Source organism: Argopecten irradians, chromosome 5, assembly GCF_041381155.1.
Source record: "Argopecten irradians isolate NY chromosome 5, Ai_NY, whole genome shotgun sequence".
NCBI lineage: Eukaryota > Metazoa > Mollusca > Bivalvia > Pectinida > Pectinidae > Argopecten > Argopecten irradians.
Window position 1 is genome coordinate 21,805,299 of NC_091138.1, and position 23,016 is coordinate 21,828,314.

A 23,016-nucleotide genomic window follows, 5' to 3' on the forward strand; every position below is an offset into this window, starting at 1 on the left:
GTGAATGTGTCATGGTAATTAAATAATTGAATTGAATGTGTGACTTGTTAATGACAAGTACAATGTGTACACTGTCTCTTTTTATCACTGATGATGGTGACAGTGTACACATCTAACAAGTTATGTGATTGTGACAGTGTACACATCTAACTAGTTATGTGATTGTGACAGTGTACACATCTAACTAGTTATGTGATTGTGACAGTGTACACATCTAACTAGTTATGTGATTGTGACAGTGTACACATCTAACTAGTTATGTGATTGTGACAGTGTACACATCTAACTGTGATTGTGACAGTGTACACATCTAACTAGTTATGTGATTGTGACAGTGTACACATCTAACTAGTTATGTGATTGTGACAGTGTACACATCTAACTAGTTATGTGATTGTGACAGTGTACACATCTAACTAGTTATGTGATTGTGACAGTGTACACATCTAACTAGTTATGTGATTGTGACAGTGTACACATCTAACTAGTTATGTGATTGTGACAGTGTACACATCTAACTAGTTATGTGATTGTGACAGTGTACACATCTAACTAGTTATGTGAAGGTGACCGTATACACATTGAACAAGTCATGGAAATGTCCCATCCAAGAAGCATTCACTGGTTGAGTAACAAATATTACATTACTGCCAGTAACTTGGTGGTGGTTTATTCTTTTTAACAAATTCATAATCTGTTTGGTTTACTGTGTTGATCATTAAGAATCCAATTAATATACATTGGTTTTAAGCAACAACAAAAAATTGTGTATCGGAACTTTTCAGAAATTATATAAATTTGTGATTAGCCTACAATCGCCTGTTGACCACCTGGACCCTGGTGTATAATCAGCCATGAACATGCTGCCTTTAGAATAAATACCTGTAGATGTTTAAATACTCTCTGAACTGTTATTCTGTAGATGTAGCTGAATCTGCTAGTTGCTTTTCACTTTTACATCCCATAGTTTATCCCTTATGGCTCTCCTCTGTGTTATATTGTTTTGTGGGATACTTCAGATTTGATATTCTTTATTTAATCCAAATTTCCTGGTGAAAGTTTTCACATGTCAGTTTTTCACACCTTTAATGCACACATTATATATCTGTATCCTCCACTTTGTTCCATACCATGACACCCAATGCGTAATTAGGTCATACTAGTGTTAGGATATACAATTCAAACTTCTATCTGACCTTAGGACTCTGGTGTCCTTGATGAGGGCTAGACACTTTATTAAAACGTAAACTTCATTAATAATTTAAACCACTTTAAGATTAAGGCAATGAAAACATTTTATTTTTTAATTTCTTGATTAAATCTGATAACCTTGATTTTATAAGTCATGTTATCACCATCCATTTTTCATTAAAGATTATATTTAACCCAGATTGACCTAGATTTGTATGCCAGGTTAGTAGATGAAGCTGAGAATGCTCATCCTTCCAGAACACATGGTTCTACTCTTCTTGGACTTTTTCAATAATCTCCTTACAAATTTATCTTTTGTATTTATTTGCCATCGTCTAATGGAATTTGAGTTGGGTTACAGTTTTATTATTTCATCACACTTAGCTTTCTTTGTTTTTGTATCCTATTATTGTATCTTATATACTTTCAATATTTTGCTTTCTATCTATTGTGTTGCCTTTGTTACCATGTATCCCTTCCTGATTTTACAAACAAAAGAAAACAAAATTTATCTTTCACTTTTTCAGAAAGCAACAGGCCTGATGACCGAAAACCCGTGATAAATTCTCCGTCTCATGCTAAATCAACAGGAATTTACCCTGTACATGACGTGTGATAAGTGTATGTGATAAAACAGAATTCCATTGGATAGAAGGAATGTAACAAGGCATGTCATTGGTCCATGTATAATATAACAATTTAAAAAGTAAACCTTATGCTTCACAGCAAGGACATTATTGGCTAACTAAATGACCAGAAGAAATACTCCCTGGTTTCTGTTAGCCAATGCTTCTGTTATTCATCATGTAAAACAGAAAGCCATTGACTTAGCAAGATGTACTACCAGATAAGACAACCTTCAACTGGATTCTTTATTGGAGCAGTGAGACAAATTGTTGTCATATTGGTACGAACACCTTATGTGTTCCATTGCATTCTGCTTGCTAAGTGTTATGATGAATGATAATCCAATGGACTATGAAAGTTAAGCTGTGATATGCACCAATTCCAGTCATTAGACAATGTGGACCTTACACAAGTTTTACATTGATGGGCAACCATCACCATGGTGATGATACTCTGTGTACTCAACCATTTTATAAAGGCCCATAATTAACATTCACTGAAGTGTAAAAAGTGTTCTAATTGAGTGATACAAGTTCTGGACTTTTTACTCTATTTAACACATTGGTAAATTCAAGTTTTGGACTTTTTACTTTGTATATACATATGTATATGTTTTACTGAAAAAGGCAGATTTTCTGTACTGAAAGAATAGACTCATTTTATTGCTCAGAATATAGCCTCACCCTGATAAATACATCATAATTGTGGCCAGTCTATATAATGTAAAACAGTTTCTGATTGGTCATGCTTTACAGAAAACACTGTGTGATTGGTCACTGTGTTAAATGATAGACATATCCTATTACCGGTAGATAGGTCAAAGCAGAATATAGTGACTGGCATGACTGATTTTGACTGATATGATTAATCCAAAAATCAACTAGTAAGACAAAATACAGAGAGTTTTCTCTAAAGAAGATCAGCTCTAATCACTTGATATATCTATTCTTCATCTAATTGAATATAATAGTAATTAGTGAAATATAAGAAGTGTTTAAGTAAGAATATAGATATTCTGGTCTCAACACTCTTCTCACAGACTTTTCAAATTAACAATAAAAATCTTTTAAGATTAAGTAATCCGCTCATTTTCATGTTACAGACAAGAAAGAAATTGAGAGTTCTTTGTATAGTTATGAATGTTGTGTGATAATCATATGGTTGAGAAAGAATGATTTGTGTTGTAGAAATGTGATCAAATATGATACTATAAATTATATACACTTTAATCACATTGATATTTCCAATGCCACAGCTTTAGCAACAGTTAAATCAATTGTTAACATTTTAACTTACTGCTTTTACTAGAAAGTGCCAATTTTCCTTACTTTTAAAGTATACTCTTTAATATTTCACTAATTAAATATACAATATATATAAACAAACAAATTATATTCAGATATAGACCACAATGATTTTGTTTGCCCTAAAGATAAATATAATCTTGTGTAATCATTAATTTAATGGGAGCAGAGGCGGATAGTAATTATAGCATTCGTTAGATACCAGGTACTATATAGTCAGTTATTTATAGGGGTCTAAAGTTTTCACAATTTTAACCCAAAAACAAGGAGGAAAATGTTATTGAATAAGTTTTAAATTTTTGTGACCTGCCATCCAGAATTTATTTGATTCAATCATTTCTCAATGATTGAGAATAAGAAATATTAGCCATTGCAAAAATAACTAATTATACATTATCTAATTTACATGTAAATCAGGCAAGTCTGGTTTTGGGCATTTTGAATAATACTTAGAGGGACCACAAATTAGTGTTACAGCTAGTCTAAGAAGAGATAGTGAAATTTGGTGGAGTTTTAATATTGCCAGATCTATAGGGGTAAAGGAATTCCCGCAATGCACAGTATTGGTACGATAATCTCTACCTGCACTTGCCATTATAATGCTGGAAGCCTAGAGTGAAATGATTTGAAGCCATCGTACATATTGTATGCTTGTCTTCACGTTTATTGTAGATATAGATAGGTATAATCAGAATAGATAAGAATATCTGTAGAAGAAATTTCATGTTGTTGGTTGCGAGAAATTGATTTTGTATTTAATTAAAGAAATCTCTATATATACAGACATATTTTACACAGCTAATGTACATCTGCTTGTATATAAATGAAATAAATTATTGTTGTTGACAGAAGAAGATATAAATATGCTAATTATTGATATCAGTTATCTTGCTTCTTTGTGTTGTGCAATATTTGATTTTAACATTTTTTCATAGTATTGCAAAACTATCCATTTTCCTCTGATGTTTTTTCAGTATTGTGTAATTATAGTGTTTCTTGTTATTCTGATCCTTTGAGTACTGTTGACATTTTCAAATAATCGTTTGGCTACTTTCAGTTCACATACACGTTAAAAAGATCACACCAATAAAAATGTCATCAAATGGCTTGTCAACTTATTAAATAACTCTTCATTTCATTTATCAGCAACAATTGAGAAAATTATGTAGTTAGGGGAAAAATGAAATACAACTACCCTATATGAATAAACTATACAAGGTATAGATAAGGGTCGACATCTATATGTGATTGTAAAAAAAAAAATAGAAATTTTTGAATGTGAAGAAAAGCAATTTTTGAATGTGAAGAAAAGCAAATGATTGTCTATTACTGATAACAAGTTTGTTAGTTCACTTTAGTGTGAAAACGTAACAAGGAACCTGTGTTGTCAAGTCATGTAGTCTAGACAATGGGAAAACAGTTAGATCAGGGTTGGATGTCAGTGTTCTAGAGGATGCCTTTAAAATATCAGTTATATGACAATGTTTAATCCATTCCAACTTTTAACATATCCAGACAGAAGATATGTGTTTTAGACATATATGTTGTCTGATTTGTTTTAATTTGCCTATCAGCTACAATATGATAAAACTAGCTGACATTCTGATCTATCAGAGTTGCTTCCCTTTGTTTCATATTTCAAAGTGTTGTTGCATGACCAGTCGATATAGGCTAAAATCATCTTTGTCTTTATCTATACTTTCTTAGCATTTATTACTATGTAGAAAAGGTTGTGTTCAACTTCAGATTAAGAAACTCTAAATACATAGTATTGCTAATATGATTAATATATTTCAACGAGTAAGCAGTCATTTAACACAGAAGAAAAACAATAGTAAAATGAATTTTTCATGGTCGTTTTTGATGCATCTTTGTATCATTAAAACAAGATACATGTATTACTAAAGTAACAGTGGTTTCTTGATAGGCAACATATTACAATGATTGCTTGTTATATAAGTTCAATATAATCCAGTTTTAATGTTCAATGTGGATAGGTTTTACTGTTCAACATTTATATATTTTACTGCTCAATAACTGCATGTTACTCAATTTTGTTTACTTTAATAGAGTACTGGGTAGTGTTTGAACACTATTTATTGACAGGTTTTTGCTGTTAAGATAAAAAATCTCAAACACGACGAATTTAATTATTAAGTTCAGTTTCAGATGTAGTTTAAAGGAAAATAATCTTTGACCTTCCAGCTGACAAATGATTGTGATGGTTAACCTTTGGCCAAGTTGACCTTTGACCTTTATATGTTTTTGAAAACTGATTATCCAATATTCTGTGGTACAGCTTACCCAGAAAGTGTTGTATTTTCCTTTACTATTTATTATTGTTGATGTTTTGTGTGTACCTGTGATTATGATTATGTGATATATATGTATTATATCAGATATTGCACTATATCCGATGTCCTGACATTGAAATAAATTTCAAGGTCAAACTTCCACAAGAGTTTGAATTTGTTATCTGTCCACTTAAGGAAGCATGCTACGCTCTTATAAGTTAATGTTATACTGATATATATATATCGTGTATCAAGTTATCTCCCTTGATAAGCTGCCCAGCAAACATTACTCCTGCTTATGGCAGGGGCGTAGGAAGCGGGGGGGGGGCAGGGGGGCAACTGCCCCCCCGTTCCCCAGGACGGGGGGGCAAACATGTCTTTTTGCCCCCCCATTTTCGCCGACTGAAATTTTCTAGAAATGCTTATTTGAAAGAAAAAAGGGTCCTCCTGCATATTTTTCATACTTCAATCTAGAAAATTTTCCGCTGCGCTGCGCATTTCCTAAAACGTTCAAGCACATAATGTCAAACCTCAAATAGTAAAAAATCAATACACACGAACTAGAATAAAAATGTCCATCAAGGGATTCTATGTACTATTTAAAAAATGTCTCTTAAAAGATCGATTTGTTTATATGTCTTAGCGAGACAATTAATTCATTTTTTTATGTTACACAAAATTGTGCCGATGGTGTGAAGCCGGTAATTTATGACGACACATTTATCATTTCTAAATGCAGGTAGCTTTAAATCGAAATATTACCATTTGTTATACTGATATATATATATCGTGTATCAAGTTATCTCCCTTGATAAGCTGCCCAGCAAACATCACTCCTGCTTATGGTGTTTGAACATTTCTTTAACCTAATTTTACCTTTTAGCAGATTCTTATCATCGGCTTGTTTCATAGAAGAGCCCACAACATCCTTTAGGAGTTAGGTTGTGGTGTCCTTGGCACTCCATGTACTTCATTCCCAATGCTAAACATTATTTCGTCACAGCAGGAAAATTGCTATAGTTATTTAACAATTCGGGTCGAAATCAAATTAGAAAAAATGTCTGCAAGTTCTACAAACGTTTTCGCAACGTAAAATTCTGAAGGCTGTAAATTAATGTTCACTCCTGTTGTGCTTACTTCAGATGATCTTTGAATCTGGATTTGTATTATATATTTGTCAACTGTCGACTTATGACGTTTAATTCTATCTTTCTCTTATCAAAAGATGGCGATAATGTTGTACCAACCTGCTGCATTAATAACAACTGTACTTCGTCTACCAGTTGGAAATACTTTCTGAGGAAAAGAAAAAAATAGCACTCTTCAAGAAATGAAAAGACTTGCATATTTTTTGGATTATCTATCGATAGTTCGTCATCACAAATCCGAAAAAAAATCACGAAATCTTCCATTATCGAATCTAATTCCCATGTTCAGGACAGGCAATAAATACAGTTTAAAATGAGGAAAGGGAATTAAGGCATGTAAACATCAACTTCACTGTGATTGAAATTTCATCAAAAAAGGCATGGTATTTTTGAAGCGACAGGAAAGTTCTACAAAGAGTTATTAGGCCATTATCAAAAGTTCAGACAGTCCTACATATCCTCGCGAATGACGTCAATTTAGAAATGCTACAAGAGTGTGACTTCGTCCTCCGTCCAATATCACATACTTTCCACGATTCAACGGCAAAAACACTTTGTAATCCATTGCATTTTGATCCAAAGACTTGCTAAGATTTCGATCTTTATTAGTTTCTACCTGAGATATTCACGTTAGACGGGATCCATATGTATATCAATGGACACATTACAGTGCAGTACAATAAATAATCTACCCCGACTAATCAGAAATAACAAATCGACACTTTTCGACCAGAGCGATGTTACTCACTTCATCAAAGCATATCGGATTCTTTTCTATCGATACAACAAACTCTAAAGAAAGAACAACGGAATACACATCACGTATGGAGCGAGGACTACACACATGCCTTTAAAGACTGAAAGAGGGCCAGAAAAGACCTAAAAAGACCTGAAAGCAGGGCAAGATGACCTTTTTTTACACTTTAGTAATTAAAAATGGTCCTTCTAACAGACACGCAATACGAGTTGATACCATCAGCTATGTATGTGCGCAAGGTTAACTCCCTCGGGAACAATAAGTAACTTGTAGAAGGACAGTTTATTTATAAACAGACAACCAGATGATATCGAATATCTACAATACGGAGAGGACGCAGGTATACTAGTCATCATATAATTCTATAAGATGATCATATGTGAATGAGCTGTGCCACTAAAGCTTACAACAATATCAAAGAAATAAAGGTTTTTGACTGGAGAAGAAACTTTTCAGGGGTATCACCATTTTACCGGTCACATGAAAAGTTTTTGAGTTTCTCATTATCGATAATCTGAATCTGAAATATCAGCAGAATCCACTCCCAAGTGACTTTTCTGAAAAAAAGTTTTGTATCTACTAGTAGCCCTTACTTAGCGCGAAACTCAACAAGACGATATCTCTGTAAACAGAACGACAACTATGTTGCCCCTCTTGATACAAAATCTGCCTTTGACTATAACATCATGAACATACAGGTAGTGTAGATTATACCTTCTAATATGCTGACATTTCCAACAGGTGAGAAATACATACGAACATCTGCAAACTTTCGATAGTTTGTTTGTTTGATTAAACCCAGGGTCATGTAAGGACGACCTTCTATGTGTGCGGTGTGTATGAAAAGCGTGGTGCGTGTTTTGGGAGACTGTGGTATATTCTTGTTATAAATTCTTATATAGTGGAATTATGCCGCCGAAGACACCATACAACACATCCCACCCGAAGTGAAGTATTGGTTTCTTTATTTGTATGATTAAATTAACGTCCTATTAACAAACAGGGTCATGTAAAGATGGCCTCTTTACATGCAGTGTGTAGTGTTTATGAAGTGTGTGGTGCGTGTTTTGGGAGACTGCGGTATGTTCATGCTGTGTCGAATCATGCATACAGAGGAACTCTTCCTTACAACATAAAGAACCAGTATGTCTGCTTTATAGTTGTAGTCGATGACACTACAATCTCGTTGGAAATAATCACGAATACGGTACAATATCTATTTGAGATGATTTTCGCCTGTTTGTCTCTCGCTAAAACTTACTTAGCAGTTGACACTGGGTTCTGTTTCTGGGTTATAAAGTGACCATTGTAATGTGTAGAGGAAGGAACTAATTCTTCATTGAGCATATTCCATAGAGGAAATCCAAACGCCTTTGATCGACGAAATAACAAGTGTTATTGATACACGTATATTGCATTGTAGGCGAGTTGCCGTTAGAACTTAAGTTTGGATAAATTATTTATTTGATGCATCTATCTCTTTATTTTGCTGATCCTAAAATATTGTTTTCACTCTGGAGTATTTACAAATGTTATTACTTTGTAAGCTAGTTGGTGACTATTTCATTTCATTAATAATGAAGCACATAAGGAGTAATGTCTTTCCTGCTCAGAGTAGTGACAGTTAGTGGAGTAAAGTAGCAGTAAGTAAAAATGTTTATTTATGTGTCATGCACCTTATAAAATGCATCACAATACAAATCCATATAATAAATCAAAAACGCACAAAACACATTATAAATGCACAAAATACATTGTATTTCTTAAACAGTATAAATTTTTGGCACCCTTTCTCGGGCGTATCAGACACACGCCTCTTATGATATACAATTTATTTACTTAAAATGATATAGGATTTATTGGCTATGTGCACCGCTATAGTAGTTAATGCAGTTTGTCCTTTTATTTTGCTTTAAAACATTGTTAACATAAAAACAATACGGAAGTTAGTACATATAAATAATTTAATACATACATAAATGCAATGAAAGACTATTTACATTTTGTACTTTTCTCTGCTTAACAACACATTTACTATATAATGTCCCCCCATTTACCTGTTAACTGTACATAATTCTGTCATTTCCTTTTTACTACCACGTGGTCTCCAGGTTTTCCATTTTCTGGTTTTGAGAAACGCGTAAAGAGTTGAACCTGCTGCAATATTGAACAGCACTAGAGTGGTTAGGTGTATTTTTATCCGGAAGTCGACGATATCGTAAAATAGGCATGCGCCGCTTCCACTGCATCCTGACATCCATATAAGGCATGTCTTATCTATTATCCATCCATAGAGCAAAGGGGCAGGTACGAAACCTAGAAAAAAAGAAATGCATGCAGGTTAATTTAACGATGTTTGAATTTCATAGTCATGATACATATTGTCTGTGCAAAAACAATAGGAAGCCTAAATTTATACTTTTTCCATCCTCGATACTCCAGGGCTTCCGGTCACTTACGATCTCTACACCCCTGGACTATCTCATAGTGAAATTGAAGGCAGCTCAGCGGAAAACATTTGACCAATCACAGGCTAGCAAAGATTTCCTTTGAAGACTACAGAGAGAGCGACGCCTAACATCAAAGCCACAGAGTCAACCACAGTGTACCGTTATACGGCTCTTTTGATGTACATCAAATGACTAAATTACCTGTTCTATTCTGTTGCCTCCAGTTTTACTATGAGATAGTCCAGGGGTGTAGAGATCGAAAGTGATCGGAACCCCTGGAGTATCGAGGATGACTTTTTTCTGAAGTGGTGATTTTCAAAAATTGGTTTGTTCGTAACAGCAGCAAAATAATGATGCCTCAATGAGATCCAAAGTTTAAAAACAAAATATTGGAAGATACCGAAAGGTCAGTTGTGAACAATGCAATAAATAAAATATATGTATTTGATGAAATTATTTACAGTTCTATGCAGAGGGTAAACATAGGTACAGCAATCCCGAAACAGAGACAAGTTATAGCTGACCATCACAACGAAAGGTAAAAAAACCGACAACACTTTAAGTTTTGAAATTCAGTTCTGGTCATTCGAATCTATGAAGAACACTATGGGATATGATATGATGAGCAGACGATACCTAGGAGAGATAAACAGAAGGACTGGACTCCCACGGCAATCGAGTTGCCTTGGAGAGATAGACAGAAGGACTGGACTCCCATGGCAGTCGACTTACCTAGGACAGATAAACAGAAAGACTGCACTCCCATGACAGTCGACTTACCTAGGAGAGATAAACAGAAGGACTGGACTTCCATGGCAGTCGACTTACCTAGGAGAGATAGAGAGAAGGACTGGACTCCCATGGCAGTCGACTAACCTAGGACAGATAAACAGAAGGACTGGACTCCCATGGCAGTCGACTTACCTAGGACAGATAAACAGAAGGACTGGACTCCCATGGCAGTCGACTTACCTAGGACAGATAAACAGAAGGACTGGACTCCCATGGCAGTCGACTTACCTAGGAGAGATAGAGAGAAGGACTGGACTCCCATGGCAGTCGACTTACCTAGGAGAGATAAACAGAAGGACTGGACTCCCATGTCAGTCGACTAACCTAGGACAGATAAACAGAAGGACTGGACTCCCATGGCAGTCGACTTACCTAGGACAGATAAACAGAAGGACTGCACTCCCATGACAGTCGACTAACCTAGGACAGATAAACAGAAGGACTGGACTCCCATGGCAGTCGACTTACCTAGGAGAGATAAACAGAAGGACTGAACTCCCATGACAGTCGACTTACCTAGGCCAGATAAACAGAAGGACTGGACTCCCATGCCAGTCGACTAACCTAGGACAGATAAACAGAAGGACTGGACTCCCATGGCAGTCGACTTACCTAGGAGAGATAGACAGAAGGACTGCACTCCCATGACAGTCGACTTACCTAGGAGAGATAGACAGAAGGACTGCACTCCCATGACAGTCGACTTACCTAGGCCAGATAAACAGAAGGACTGCACTCCCATGGCAGTCGACTTACCTAGGACAGATAAACAGAAGGACTGGACTCCCATGGCAGGCGACTTACCTAGGCCAGATAAACAGAAGGACTGCACTCCAATGGCAGTCGACTTACCTAGGAGAGATAAACAGAAGGACTGGACTCCCATGGCAGTCGACTAACCTAGGACAGATAAACAGAAGGACTGGACTCCCATGGCAGTCGACTTACCTAGGAGAGATAGACAGAAGGACTGCACTCCCATGACAGTCGACTTACCTAGGAGAGATAGACAGAAGGACTGCACTCCCATGACAGTCGACTTACCTAGGCCAGATAAACAGAAGGACTGCACTCCCATGGCAGTCGACTTACCTAGGACAGATAAACAGAAGGACTGGACTCCCATGGCAGGCGACTTACCTAGGCCAGATAAACAGAAGGACTGCACTCCAATGGCAGTCGACTTACCTAGGAGAGATAAACAGAAGGACTGGACTCCCATGGCAGTCGACTTACCTAGGACAGATAAACAGAAGGACTGCACTCCCATGACAGTCGACTTACCTAGGAGAGATAAACAGAAGGACTGGACTCCCATGGCAGTCGACTTACCTAGGAGAGATAAACAGAAGGACTGGACTCCCATGGCAGTCGACTAACCTAGGACAGATAAACAGAAGGACTGCACTCCCATGACAGTCGACTTACCTAGGAGAGATAAACAGAAGGACTGGACTCCCATGGCAGTCGACTTACCTAGGAGAGATAGACAGAAGGACTGGACTCCCATGGCAGTCGACTTACCTAGGAGAGATAAACAGAAGGACTGGCCTCCCATGGCAGTCGACTTACCTAGGAGAGATAAACCGAAGGACTGCACTCCCATGGCAGTCGACTTACCTAGGAGAGATAAACAGAAGGACTGCACGCCCATGGCAGTCGACTTACCTAGGAGAGATAAACAGAAGAACTGCACGCCCATGGCAGTCGACTTACCTAGGACAGATAAACAGAAGGACTGGATTCCCATGGCAGTCGACTTACCTAGGAGAGATAGACAGAAGGACTGCACGCCCATGGCAGTCGACTTACCTAGGAGAGATAAACAGAAGAACTGGACTCCGTTGGCAGTCGACTTACCTAGGAGAGATAGACAGAAGGACTGGACTCCCATGGCAGTCGACTTACCTAGGAGAGATAAACAGAAGGACTGGACTCCCACGGCAGTCGACTTACCTAGGAGAGATAAACAGAAGGACTGGACTCCCATGGCAGTCGACTTACCTAGGAGAGATAAACAGAAGGACTGGCCTCCCATGGCATCCGACTTACCTAGGAGAGATAAACAGAAGGACTGGCCTCCCATGGCAGTCGACTTACCTAGGAGAGATAAACAGAAGGACTGCACTCCCATGGCAGTCGACTTACCTAGGAGAGATAAACAGAAGGACTGGACTCCCATGGCAGTCGACTTACCTAGGACAGATAAACAGAAGGACTGGACTCCCATGGCAGTCGACTTACCTAGGACAGATAAACAGAAGGACTGCACTCCCATGGCAGTCGACTTACCTAGGATAGATAAACAGAAGGACTGCATTCCCATGGCAGTCGACTTACCTAGGAGAGATAGACAGAAGGACTGGACTCCCGTGGCAGTCGACTTACCTGGGAGAAATAAACAGAAGGACTGCACTCCCATGGCAGTCGACTTACCTAGGACAGATAAACAGAAGGACTGGACTCCCATGGCAGTCGACTTACCTAGGAGAGATAAACAGAAGGACAGGACTCTCATGGCAGTCGACTTACCTGTGAGAGATAAACAGAAGGACTGGACTCCCATGGCAGTCGACTTACCTAGGCCAGATAAACAGAAGGACTGCACTCCAATGGCAGTCGACTTACCTAGGAGAGATAAACAGAAGGACTGGACTCCCATGGCAGTCGACTTACCTAGGACAGATAAACAGAAGGACTGCACTCCCATGACAGTCGACTTACCTAGGAGAGATAAACAGAAGGACTGGACTCCCATGGCAGTCGACTTACCTAGGAGAGATAGACAGAAGGACTGGACTCCCATGGCAGTCGAATTACCTAGGACAGATAAACAGAAGGACTGCACTCCCATGACAGTCGACTTACCTAGGACAGATAAACAGAAGGACTGCACTCCCATGGCAGTCGACTTACCTAGGACAGATAAACAGAAGGACTGGACTCCCATGGCAGGCGACTTACCTAGGCCAGATAAACAGAAGGACTGCACTCCCATGGCAGTCGACCTACCTAGGAGAGATAAACAGAAGGACTGCACTCCCATGGCATCCGACTTACCTAGGAGAGATAAACAGAAGGACTGGCCTCCCATGGCAGTCGACTTACCTGGGAGAGATAAACAGAAGGACTGCACTCCCATGGCAGTCGACTTACCTAGGAGAGATAAACAGAAGGACTGCACTCCCATGGCAGTCGACTTACCTAGGACAGATAAACAGAAGGACTGCACTCATATGGCAGTCGACTTACCTGGGAGAGATAAACAGAAGGACTGCACTCCCATGGCAGTCGACTTACCTAGGACAGATAAACAGAAGGACTGCACTCCCATAGCAGTCGACTTACCTAGGAGAGATAAACAGAAGGACTTGACCCCCATCGCAGTCGACTTACCTAGGAGAGATAAACAGAAGGACTGGACTCCCATGGCAGTCGACTTATCCCTGTCCTCCACACACCTAAAAACAGAAAACGTACTTTTATTGACTTCATGTACAAGCAAATTTATACAATGTTGACAGCAACACTGGGTCTCACATATGGGTGATATTACTTTATATGGTCAATAGAAGATAATTTAACTCTAAAGTATATGAATTATTCCCTTTTAGACGAAGCTCATCAATTTAAAAAGATAACAAAAATAGAATAAACGGAGAATTGCAACTGAGCAGCTGTGTTCATGCTCTACCCAGTATCATGTAAGAGCGAGTTTTCCCAATATTCAAACTCCGTACATAACACGGTACAGAGACAAATGTTATGTGCAATCAGCCCATCAGTGTCAATGAATGGTACAATTATAGTGATGTAAGGATCAGGCTGTACTTACAAAAATATTAATAAGAATGAGTACCAGGCAGAAGGCAGTGCTTTATTTTACGGTTACCTTATTTTTGCAATAAAGCTGAGTATTGCTTTGGCCATTCCCGTCAAGGAGCCAATGAATGTGACGGCACACCAAGGTATAAGGGTGTTACACTCTTTGTCACAAAGACCGGCACGTGCAGTTCCGCCATCACCAATACACGTACAGTTTTGGTATATCTATGGTGAAAAAAGTTTTTTTAGCAATGTTAACTGTTGTTTTAGCAATGTAAACTGTTACTACATGTATTTTATATGGGAAGTCCAGAAGGAAAGAATTCCTTAATACCTTTTTATCATTTTTACTTTCAAGTGAAAACATTAACAAACCATCTAATTTTCAACAATTAAGCTTATCTGGGTTTAAGATGAGTTTGACAACAAATATGCCTATGGTATTTTCGAGAAGCTCCTAAATGAATATTATGAAAACAATGTTGCAATTTCGATAAAGGACACATACACCTCCGCCTCTGAGGGACTCCAAACAGCCAGCATAACATGGAGAATGATAGTTGACTCCATCAGAACCGCAAATCGGGAAGAATTTTTCTTCGTCACATGCGCATCCTCGTGAACAGTTTGACAGGGGCAGGGAAGATTGACCGTGGTATCTGTTATAAAAACAAATGTGCCGATAAAATTCCCTTTTTAGTAGTTTGGATTTATTTAAACGATTAAACACTCCTACTTATGTTTCCATTATCATCTACACGGAATGATGTACGGGCATTACCTCTCTGGTCCGACAACTTTCGACTGGTCACATCCAAGAAAGAACCCAAAGGCAAAGGTGATATTCTGTATCACAAATAGTATCAGTAAAAGTCCGAAAGTATTTCGAGGTACCATTGGAATCTTCCTGGTGAGGAACGCGCCAACTAAGAGTCCGATGGCCGAAGCTACAAGTTTGGTGAAGGCTACATGAAAATAGAAAAAAATAGTAGGAGCTTATGGAGCAAAATGTACTGGAAGACGAAGAAGATGGATTATAAAATTTACATCGTATGCCCCATCATGAACCTATCTACAACGCAACATATCAACCGTTTAATTAATCATTAACCATACATGACATGCTGGAATTATGTTGGGTTATTTTTAACTGTATATTGAAATTTCAATCGCTATATTGTCTTACCTAAAATTAGATTGGACTGCCAAAGCGGTGTGCCAAACTGTGTCTGTATGTACTTGGCCAGGAAAGAGATGAAGCCAGTATCTCCGCAGACCATACAACTGTTAGTTACAAGTATACTGATGTAAATAGGATTCTTCATGATTCTCCAATAGGACGAAACTCGATCTGCAAAACCAAATATGGTATATTTCCCAGGGAATGTTAAAGAAATAGATATAAATAGAATGGCAATAGATTCACTGGCCAAGACTGACATTGATGTTTGATTTTGCATTATCTATCAATATATTATCCTATGTTGAAGCGGCAGTTGAACACACTATCGAGACGCACCACTGACAACAGTAACGTAGTCGTCCTACTTTATACATACTGAACCATAAAAATTAGTTGTATTTGCTGAGTTGGATGAATGCTTACCTTTAATTTTTGCACTTGTAGTCAATAACAGTTTCTCGTACGGCATCTCGGCACGGTATTCGGCTATCTTTTTCTGGTTCCATTTGAATCGACGTGGGAAGAAGACGATGGGGAATGCAACCAGTAACGAGCATAGTCCAAACACCAGGAAACCCAGCCACCATGCACCGATAAATCGGGGGTCTTTAGGGGTTATCTCTACATCTATAGTAATTAATCTGTTTTCATATTATTTAATGAATACGATATTTAATAACTTTTTTATCAGAGTTCAAACTTCCCTCTATATCAAAATAATCTATTTGAACTAGAAAACACTGTTTTAGTTAAAATGTTAATATGCTTTGCGCTAATAATTCTTAATTTTGATTTCATTTTGCTTAAAGTCCTATAAAAAGCTAATAGAATGTATCAGGAGCCTAACATTGATATTACATACTAAATAAATGTGATGTCTTGTGACCGTGTGTTACTTTGCCGATCTATACATAATCAAATGATTTGCAAATACATGTAGTCATATTACCCGGAAATGCATGCGAAGAAATTAAAGAAAGCACTACCATCTACTAAAAATGAATACAATTTCCTTACCCTCAAGCGTAACATAAATCTTGCTTAGGTACCCTCCTACGCCAAAAGCGAAGGCAGGCCCCAGTATCCCAGCGGCAGAAATTAGACCTGCAATGCAATATCTGAGGATACAGTCCTGCTGCATTGGGCACTTTTAATCCCACATCTGATATAGAGTGGATATCGATCCATACAAATGTAAAGTTGATATTCAAATTTCAGTGAAAGGAATTTACATATATATATAAGATCTGTATGTATATGTATCAATATATAGCAATTAAACTAAATACAATGATAGTTCTCAAAGCCTATTTAGTATGTTAAACAAATAAATGTTCCTTACCAACATAAAACCCCGTTTTCCTCTTCTCACAATTATCGTCGATATAAACTGTCACAAAGGGAGCCCTTGGGGCTTTCCCGACTCCCTGCACTATCATTCCGATCGCAATGATTGCGATGGCTAATGTTTTGAATTCTGGGCTGACCATCTTAAAGATTTCCTTGCGCTGGTCTTGCCCACAGGATGTCACGTTCTGATCGTGTCGTGACATCTCTGGTAAACACAATGGCATGATGTTCTCTTCAGTGTGGTTTGTGGATTTACTGGAGGAAGCGTACAGATCGTCTATGTTTGGAGTAATGTAATGGGGAATGCAACAGATCACACCGGAAATGCCATACAAAATGGTACAGTAGAAGAGAAATCTCGGGATGTGGACAAACCTAGCGAGAGAGCTGATGAACAGACTACAGACCAGAAAGCCAATCTCGTTAAAGCTCATCACTAACCCACTCTCAGCACTTGACAGTCCGAACTGTTTCTCCAGGTTTGGTACTTGTGAATTGACGTAGAATGTAAGTGTTTGGGTCATCAACCCTGCCAGGCTGTAGAAAAATGTAAAAGACTGGATGTTAGCAAAATACTGCAGACCACTGAACTTCCAACTGTATAGACCACATTGCGTTTCTTCATCAATACTAGTAACACTTCCATTGTCTTTGTTCTCTCTTGGTTTGTCCGCCATGACAGAAGACGATGATTACCTAAAAACCATACAAAGGATACAAGAATATCAAACAATGATAAAAAGGACATATGATGTCATTGATACAGTGAAAAATATGGTGGCTAAGGAAAGACTCTTTACCGAGTGGATTGTGTATCATTATTGGAACTTTCTTCCCAAAACCAGAAAGCATTTGAATCCTGTTTCAAATAACAATTAAGTGGAGAATATCTGAGTGCTCATTTAAACTTACAAATATGTGAAAATAGATCTGATATAGAATGTTTTTATGTCGAAGGCATTATGTAGCATGGAAATCGCGCTTCAGACCAGTAACGAACAGGGTTGTAAGGCTCCCTTGTAGAAGTAAATAGATTTACACAGGAATAAATTTGCTAGAGATAAGATACAAAGTGATTTATTATGATATTGTGACATAGATACAGCATGATAATCTGTTGAATAATACCAATATAATATAAAGACATCTGTGTGATATTTTAAAGGACATAAGAGAAAGGAAGTCGCATTAACATAAAGTTATGTTACATACAATACAATGATCTAACACCTACTAAACCTCCACCAGCTTACCTCGTTCTCCTCCAGTGACCAACTTCCTAAACATTCACCAGTGTATCTAATGGCTACTAACTGAAATCACAGAGAGAAGTATGAATTAATCTGAAAATCCAGTTGACTAATTATATTCCATTACCTCGTGCATTCGAATATATTGGGCGGATTATGAATCTGCAATAACCTTTTACACTGAATATTAAACGAGTCTATATACACACTACGTGTACTTGCATATACTTCCTTGTTACTTATTAATTTGTCCAAAAATGAGATTTAATGGTATTCAATCCAAACAGCCGTATGATGTATTCTTTGTAGAATTCAGATAAATATTTGTTAACTTCTAGATGACATTTCAATATGTTCATTCTTGCGATTATATTTTTACAGATATAGAGTGTTCGCCTAGTTAACAATTTAGAACAAAACCATCATCGCTACTACTGATAAATGTATACCATTTAACTTCATTTAATTGCTTATTTTGTATCCCATCATTAATGAATAATTAATTCATATGAGAAACGTGTCTATGACTATATAAATGTACCATCCAAAAAGTCCCTGAATGTGCTAGTTTATCTAAATTAGTCCTTATGTTACAATATCGGCCAAAAAGGGATTCATTTGGTTCATTTTCATGATTGGGAAAAAACCACTTTAACTGAGATGGAAAATTGTGATAAATAGAGTTTATGTGAAATACTATTTGTAGGCGAATTCCAAGAATCTCTCCGAGAAGCATATATTGTTAAACATTCATTGAAAACGTATCTTATATAATGATATTAACTAAATGTAGGTTTTGCATGTCACACTTAGAAATTAGGAGGAGGCAGAAAAAGTCAACACAAATGTATGTTTCGCCAATTTAATCATAGTTACACTTGGTAATAAAATAATACTCCATATCAGTTATATGTATTGTCCTTCCACCATATCGTATCGACAGAAGCAACACGTGGGTTCCTGCTAATTGTAAAGTGGTGTAAAACAACATGCTCAGCATATAGAAGTCTGGGCAATGTCCGTGATAAGTGTTCTAAAACACGGCCGTGGTCATTGTGGCGTGTCCATGGTCCGTTATTACTGACATGTGACTGTTTAACATGTAGAAAGTGGACAGAGGTGTATTCACAGTTATCTATTTGTGGTTATATAAGTTCCATGAAGATTGGAGTTCGAGAGGAAAGAAAGGTTCGTAAACTTAATAATTTACCATTTCATTCGTATTTGTTGATAATAAAAAGTAGAAAGTTTATTAGATGTTGACATTCGTGAAGCACGCGTGTTATGATATTGATATGTTTATTTTTTCATTGAGAGATAGAAACTTATCTATTACATACTGATTTTATTTATAAATGAAATGAAAGCAGATTCCGTGGTGTTCTTATCTTGTTCATGATAGTAAGAGATACATATAATAAAATTGATGTGACAATTGATAATAAAATGTTCGTTATTTTCAGTGAGATATGAAGGCGTCCTTTGGTGACATTCTGTTTTACTTGTGGTTTTTGAAACCTCTTACGATGGCACAACTCGGGACAGGCTATATAGGTAACCTTTGTGAAAATGACTAACTATATCCTGATACAATATATATATATTAAAGAGATAAAAGAAACTCAATGTATAGGAAGAGGAAATATCATGTACGAAAAGAACTATTTTAATGAGATAACTGTTACATTAAAATTTTGCTGTATGTACAAATGTACCAACGGCAACCTGCCGAAAGATATTTTGATTTAGTGATTAAAGTTCAACGTAAGCTAATGCCCAAAGCCGTGAAACTATTTAACATCTAACGTTAAGATATGACATTACCCGTGGTAGCATTTGAAAATTTAATGATATGTTCAAGTACCATCTTGAAAACACAATTTGAACTACTTCTCAAGCTCTGCCAGTGCAATTTAAAGCTGAATCTTGCATGAGATGATCCTGACATGGTCCCTACTAAGTGTTGTCATTTTTCGGGTTGATCCCAAATCGAAGATGGCAACCACAGCCGCCATTTTGAAGTTCTCAAGTTCTTCAAGTGCAATTCAGCTGAAACTTGCATGAAATGTTCCTGACATGGTCCCGACAAGTGTTATTATTTTTTGGGTTGATCCGAAATCCATCAGAATGTATCTTTCAGGTTAATTGTCAGTATATATTATATAATGAACTACCAAGGTTGTTTTAATAAATGATCTTGACCTTCATTCAAGGTCACGGGGTCAAATATTTTTCATAGCCCAATGAAATTGACCGCTTTAAGAGTAAAACCAAAAGTTATATAGAAATTAGTTTAGAGCTGAAGTTGTTTAATCTATTTCAGGTGGAGTCTTTGCAGTTCATCCCACAAGACGAAATAGTACTTATTGGCCAACGGTTCCTCATATGGGAACCAGTGCACGATTCCCACACATTTTTTACGGCGGCGGCCGGACACCCATTAGAGTAAGACCAGGTACAAACGCTCAACTGACTTATAATGCGGGGTATATCCCAACGAATTTCAACATCGCAGGCAGTGTTCCTGTTGTTATGCGTTCGATGGGGTTTGACCAAGATGTTTCTAATTCTGCCAATGGATTCATGCCCATGAGTTTTAGAAAGTTAAACACGGAAGTGGAAAAGAATGACATTTTATCAAGGTTCATGCGTATAAACACCTTCCATAGGAACTTGCAAAATATTCTGAACACCGGAGGTAGAGCTTATACCATGTTTAACAATGGCCATAACTCATTCAATACAAGAAGTAATGCAAACACGATATTTGATCTCAGACATCATGACCCTACTTTAAAGCGTCAACCAATCCATCTCGTGTCTGGCAGGACAAGATCTTCAAGTTTGGTAAATAGAAATGATCTTACGTCTGTTTCAACTTCTGAACAGGAGAGAAGCAAAGAAAAACATATTCATAGCAATATTGATTTCTTGGGCGCAACGGAAAACGGAAGAAAACTAGATTTCGGATCCAGGCTATTTTCTAGATTTGATTCTTCTTGGAAATTAAAGCCGTCTTCACTTAATTCAAATCGCCCAATGAATAATCACGAGACTGATATATTGCAAAACTCTAAATCGCTTCTCAGACATCAGTTTGCTATACCGAAAGATTCTAGCCATTTTGGATTATCGAAATTATTAGTAAGCACAGTCCACTTAACGACAGATCCAACAACTTTATCTGCCGGTGGTATTCATCCAGACCTGTCGGAGATTACTGAGGCAGGATTCAGCAATACTTCGCCAAATGTGTCGCAGATAACTACTGAGAAGGTTGGCAATACATCCCATATAACTGATGTCACGTTAGGCAGTGCTACCCTGAACTTGTCACAGAACATGTCACAAATGACTGAAACAAAGTTAGACACTAGTGCATTGGAATTGACGGAGATCATGCCACTGATGACTACTATGAAGACAGTTGGTAACGATGTCACAAACATATCACAATTAACGAACACACATTTGGGGAGTCATACCCTAGATTTGTCGGAAAACATGTCACAGACGACTGCTAGGAAGATGGACAACGTTGCTATGAAGAAGTCACCAATGAATAACACAAAATTAGGTAGTGCCACTGTGGATCTGTCAGCGAATATGCCACAAACAACTAAGTTAGACAGTACTACTCTGGACTTGTCAAGAGTTACTGCAGCAGAACTTGGCAGTCTTGCTGTTCTCAGAGGGTCAAACAATTTTAAGGTCACAAATAAAAATGCAAAAATACTTTCTCCATCCTGGCTGAATGCAAATGCTCATCGCATTTCTTCCATACTACAGACGTTTATAACTAATTCAAACGGTCGTGGAATTGACCCCATTCTACCGAGACCATATGTGCCAACAGTAAAACCTACATATCGAACGAACACTCTTCAAGAATCACAGAAAGCTACTTCGCCTCTAAGTTTACCTCATCCAACAACAGCTTTTGATCTGATGGCCAATATAGCGGGGCCTTTTCACGACCCAATCATGCTTTTTAGTTTGAGTAAAATGAAGGAACTCGATTTAGGAGATAATACCTTTATCAGTGCTATATCTGATCCGATTGGCGTCAACGAAGCTTTACATATGAGAGTTCAAGCGACACCGACAATACAGCTAATGGCGTCGACTCCTTTCAATGACCACACGATCTCGTCGACACCGACAGTTGTATCACAGAATGACTTGGTCCAAAACGTTCCTGTTATAAGCAATAATAATAGAATTCCTAGGGAACAAAATCCATTCCTAACCCTACACAGTATACCGGCAACATTTACAAATAGTGCATTCCCACCACACCGCAGCGAAGACCGTTCACTACGTCCATTATTTGCAAATCCAGACAGAAATCACCTTCCTCCGCCTGGGGTGCAGTTTCTGTCAGAGACAGTTCCAATGGTGGCAAGAAATGCTTTCTTCTAGAAATGTATTATAATTACGAATGACTCCCTTTTGTTTGATACAACCCGACTCTTAAAACCAGAGTTTATCAGATCAACTGAAATTCTTCCTTGTACAAAATGTCTCAGCCCGTTTGTAGTATATAGCTAAAGGTGACACAGTGACAGCCGGATATCAAACTTTCAATTTAAGAAATCAATTTATGTACATTGTTCACGCATTATCAGACATGCTAACAATGATAAATTAAAAAAATTGGCTTACGCGCGAAGCACAGACTACACATTGAACAACATTGAACTCTCCGCAAAAATTACAGACTCAGGCTTTCTCATATCACGGTCCATACAACAGCATCATCGATATTACATGGGTTACTATCACATAGTAACCATTGACGTGGTAGTTTAGAGTTGGCAATCCCTGTTTTTGATAACTTAGAAG

General features: G+C 37.6%; 3 protein-coding genes across 6 annotated transcripts in view; 2 read left to right on the forward strand and 1 right to left on the reverse strand.

The window, feature by feature from the left end:
- Positions 1–5,581, forward strand: part of LOC138323212 (Golgi-specific brefeldin A-resistance guanine nucleotide exchange factor 1-like) — a 30,623-nt gene extending 25,042 nt beyond the window's left edge. For all 3 annotated transcript variants that reach the window (XM_069267628.1, XM_069267630.1, XM_069267629.1), the window contains one exon: positions 1,719–5,581. In XM_069267628.1, coding sequence (XP_069123729.1) covers positions 1,719–1,751 — 33 coding nt within the window. In that variant the 3' untranslated portion in view covers positions 1,752–5,581. The remainder of the gene's footprint in view (positions 1–1,718) is intronic.
- Positions 5,582–9,055: 3,474 nt separating this feature from the next.
- On the reverse strand, positions 9,056–18,343 carry LOC138323213 (solute carrier organic anion transporter family member 2B1-like). Of its 2 annotated transcripts, none has more exons than XM_069267633.1 (10): positions 18,156–18,343; positions 16,914–17,617; positions 16,589–16,675; positions 15,995–16,198; positions 15,575–15,739; positions 15,170–15,353; positions 14,897–15,047; positions 14,456–14,613; positions 13,960–14,024; positions 9,056–9,637 (listed from the first exon to the last, which is right to left on the reverse strand). In XM_069267633.1, the coding sequence occupies exons 2-10, from the start codon at positions 17,596–17,598 to the stop codon at positions 9,375–9,377; spliced, it is 1,962 nt and encodes a 653-aa protein (XP_069123734.1). In that variant the 5' UTR covers positions 17,599–17,617; positions 18,156–18,343; the 3' UTR covers positions 9,056–9,374. The 2 variants fall into 2 exon arrangements, with proteins under 2 accessions (XP_069123734.1, XP_069123732.1); XM_069267631.1 differs by having other exon boundaries at positions 18,175–18,342.
- Positions 18,344–20,556: 2,213 nt separating this feature from the next.
- Positions 20,557–22,593, forward strand: LOC138324320 (uncharacterized). The gene has a single exon (XM_069269397.1). It carries the CDS (start codon positions 20,557–20,559, stop codon positions 22,591–22,593), a length of 2,037 nt encoding a protein of 678 aa, XP_069125498.1.
- Positions 22,594–23,016: the final 423 nt, after the last annotated feature.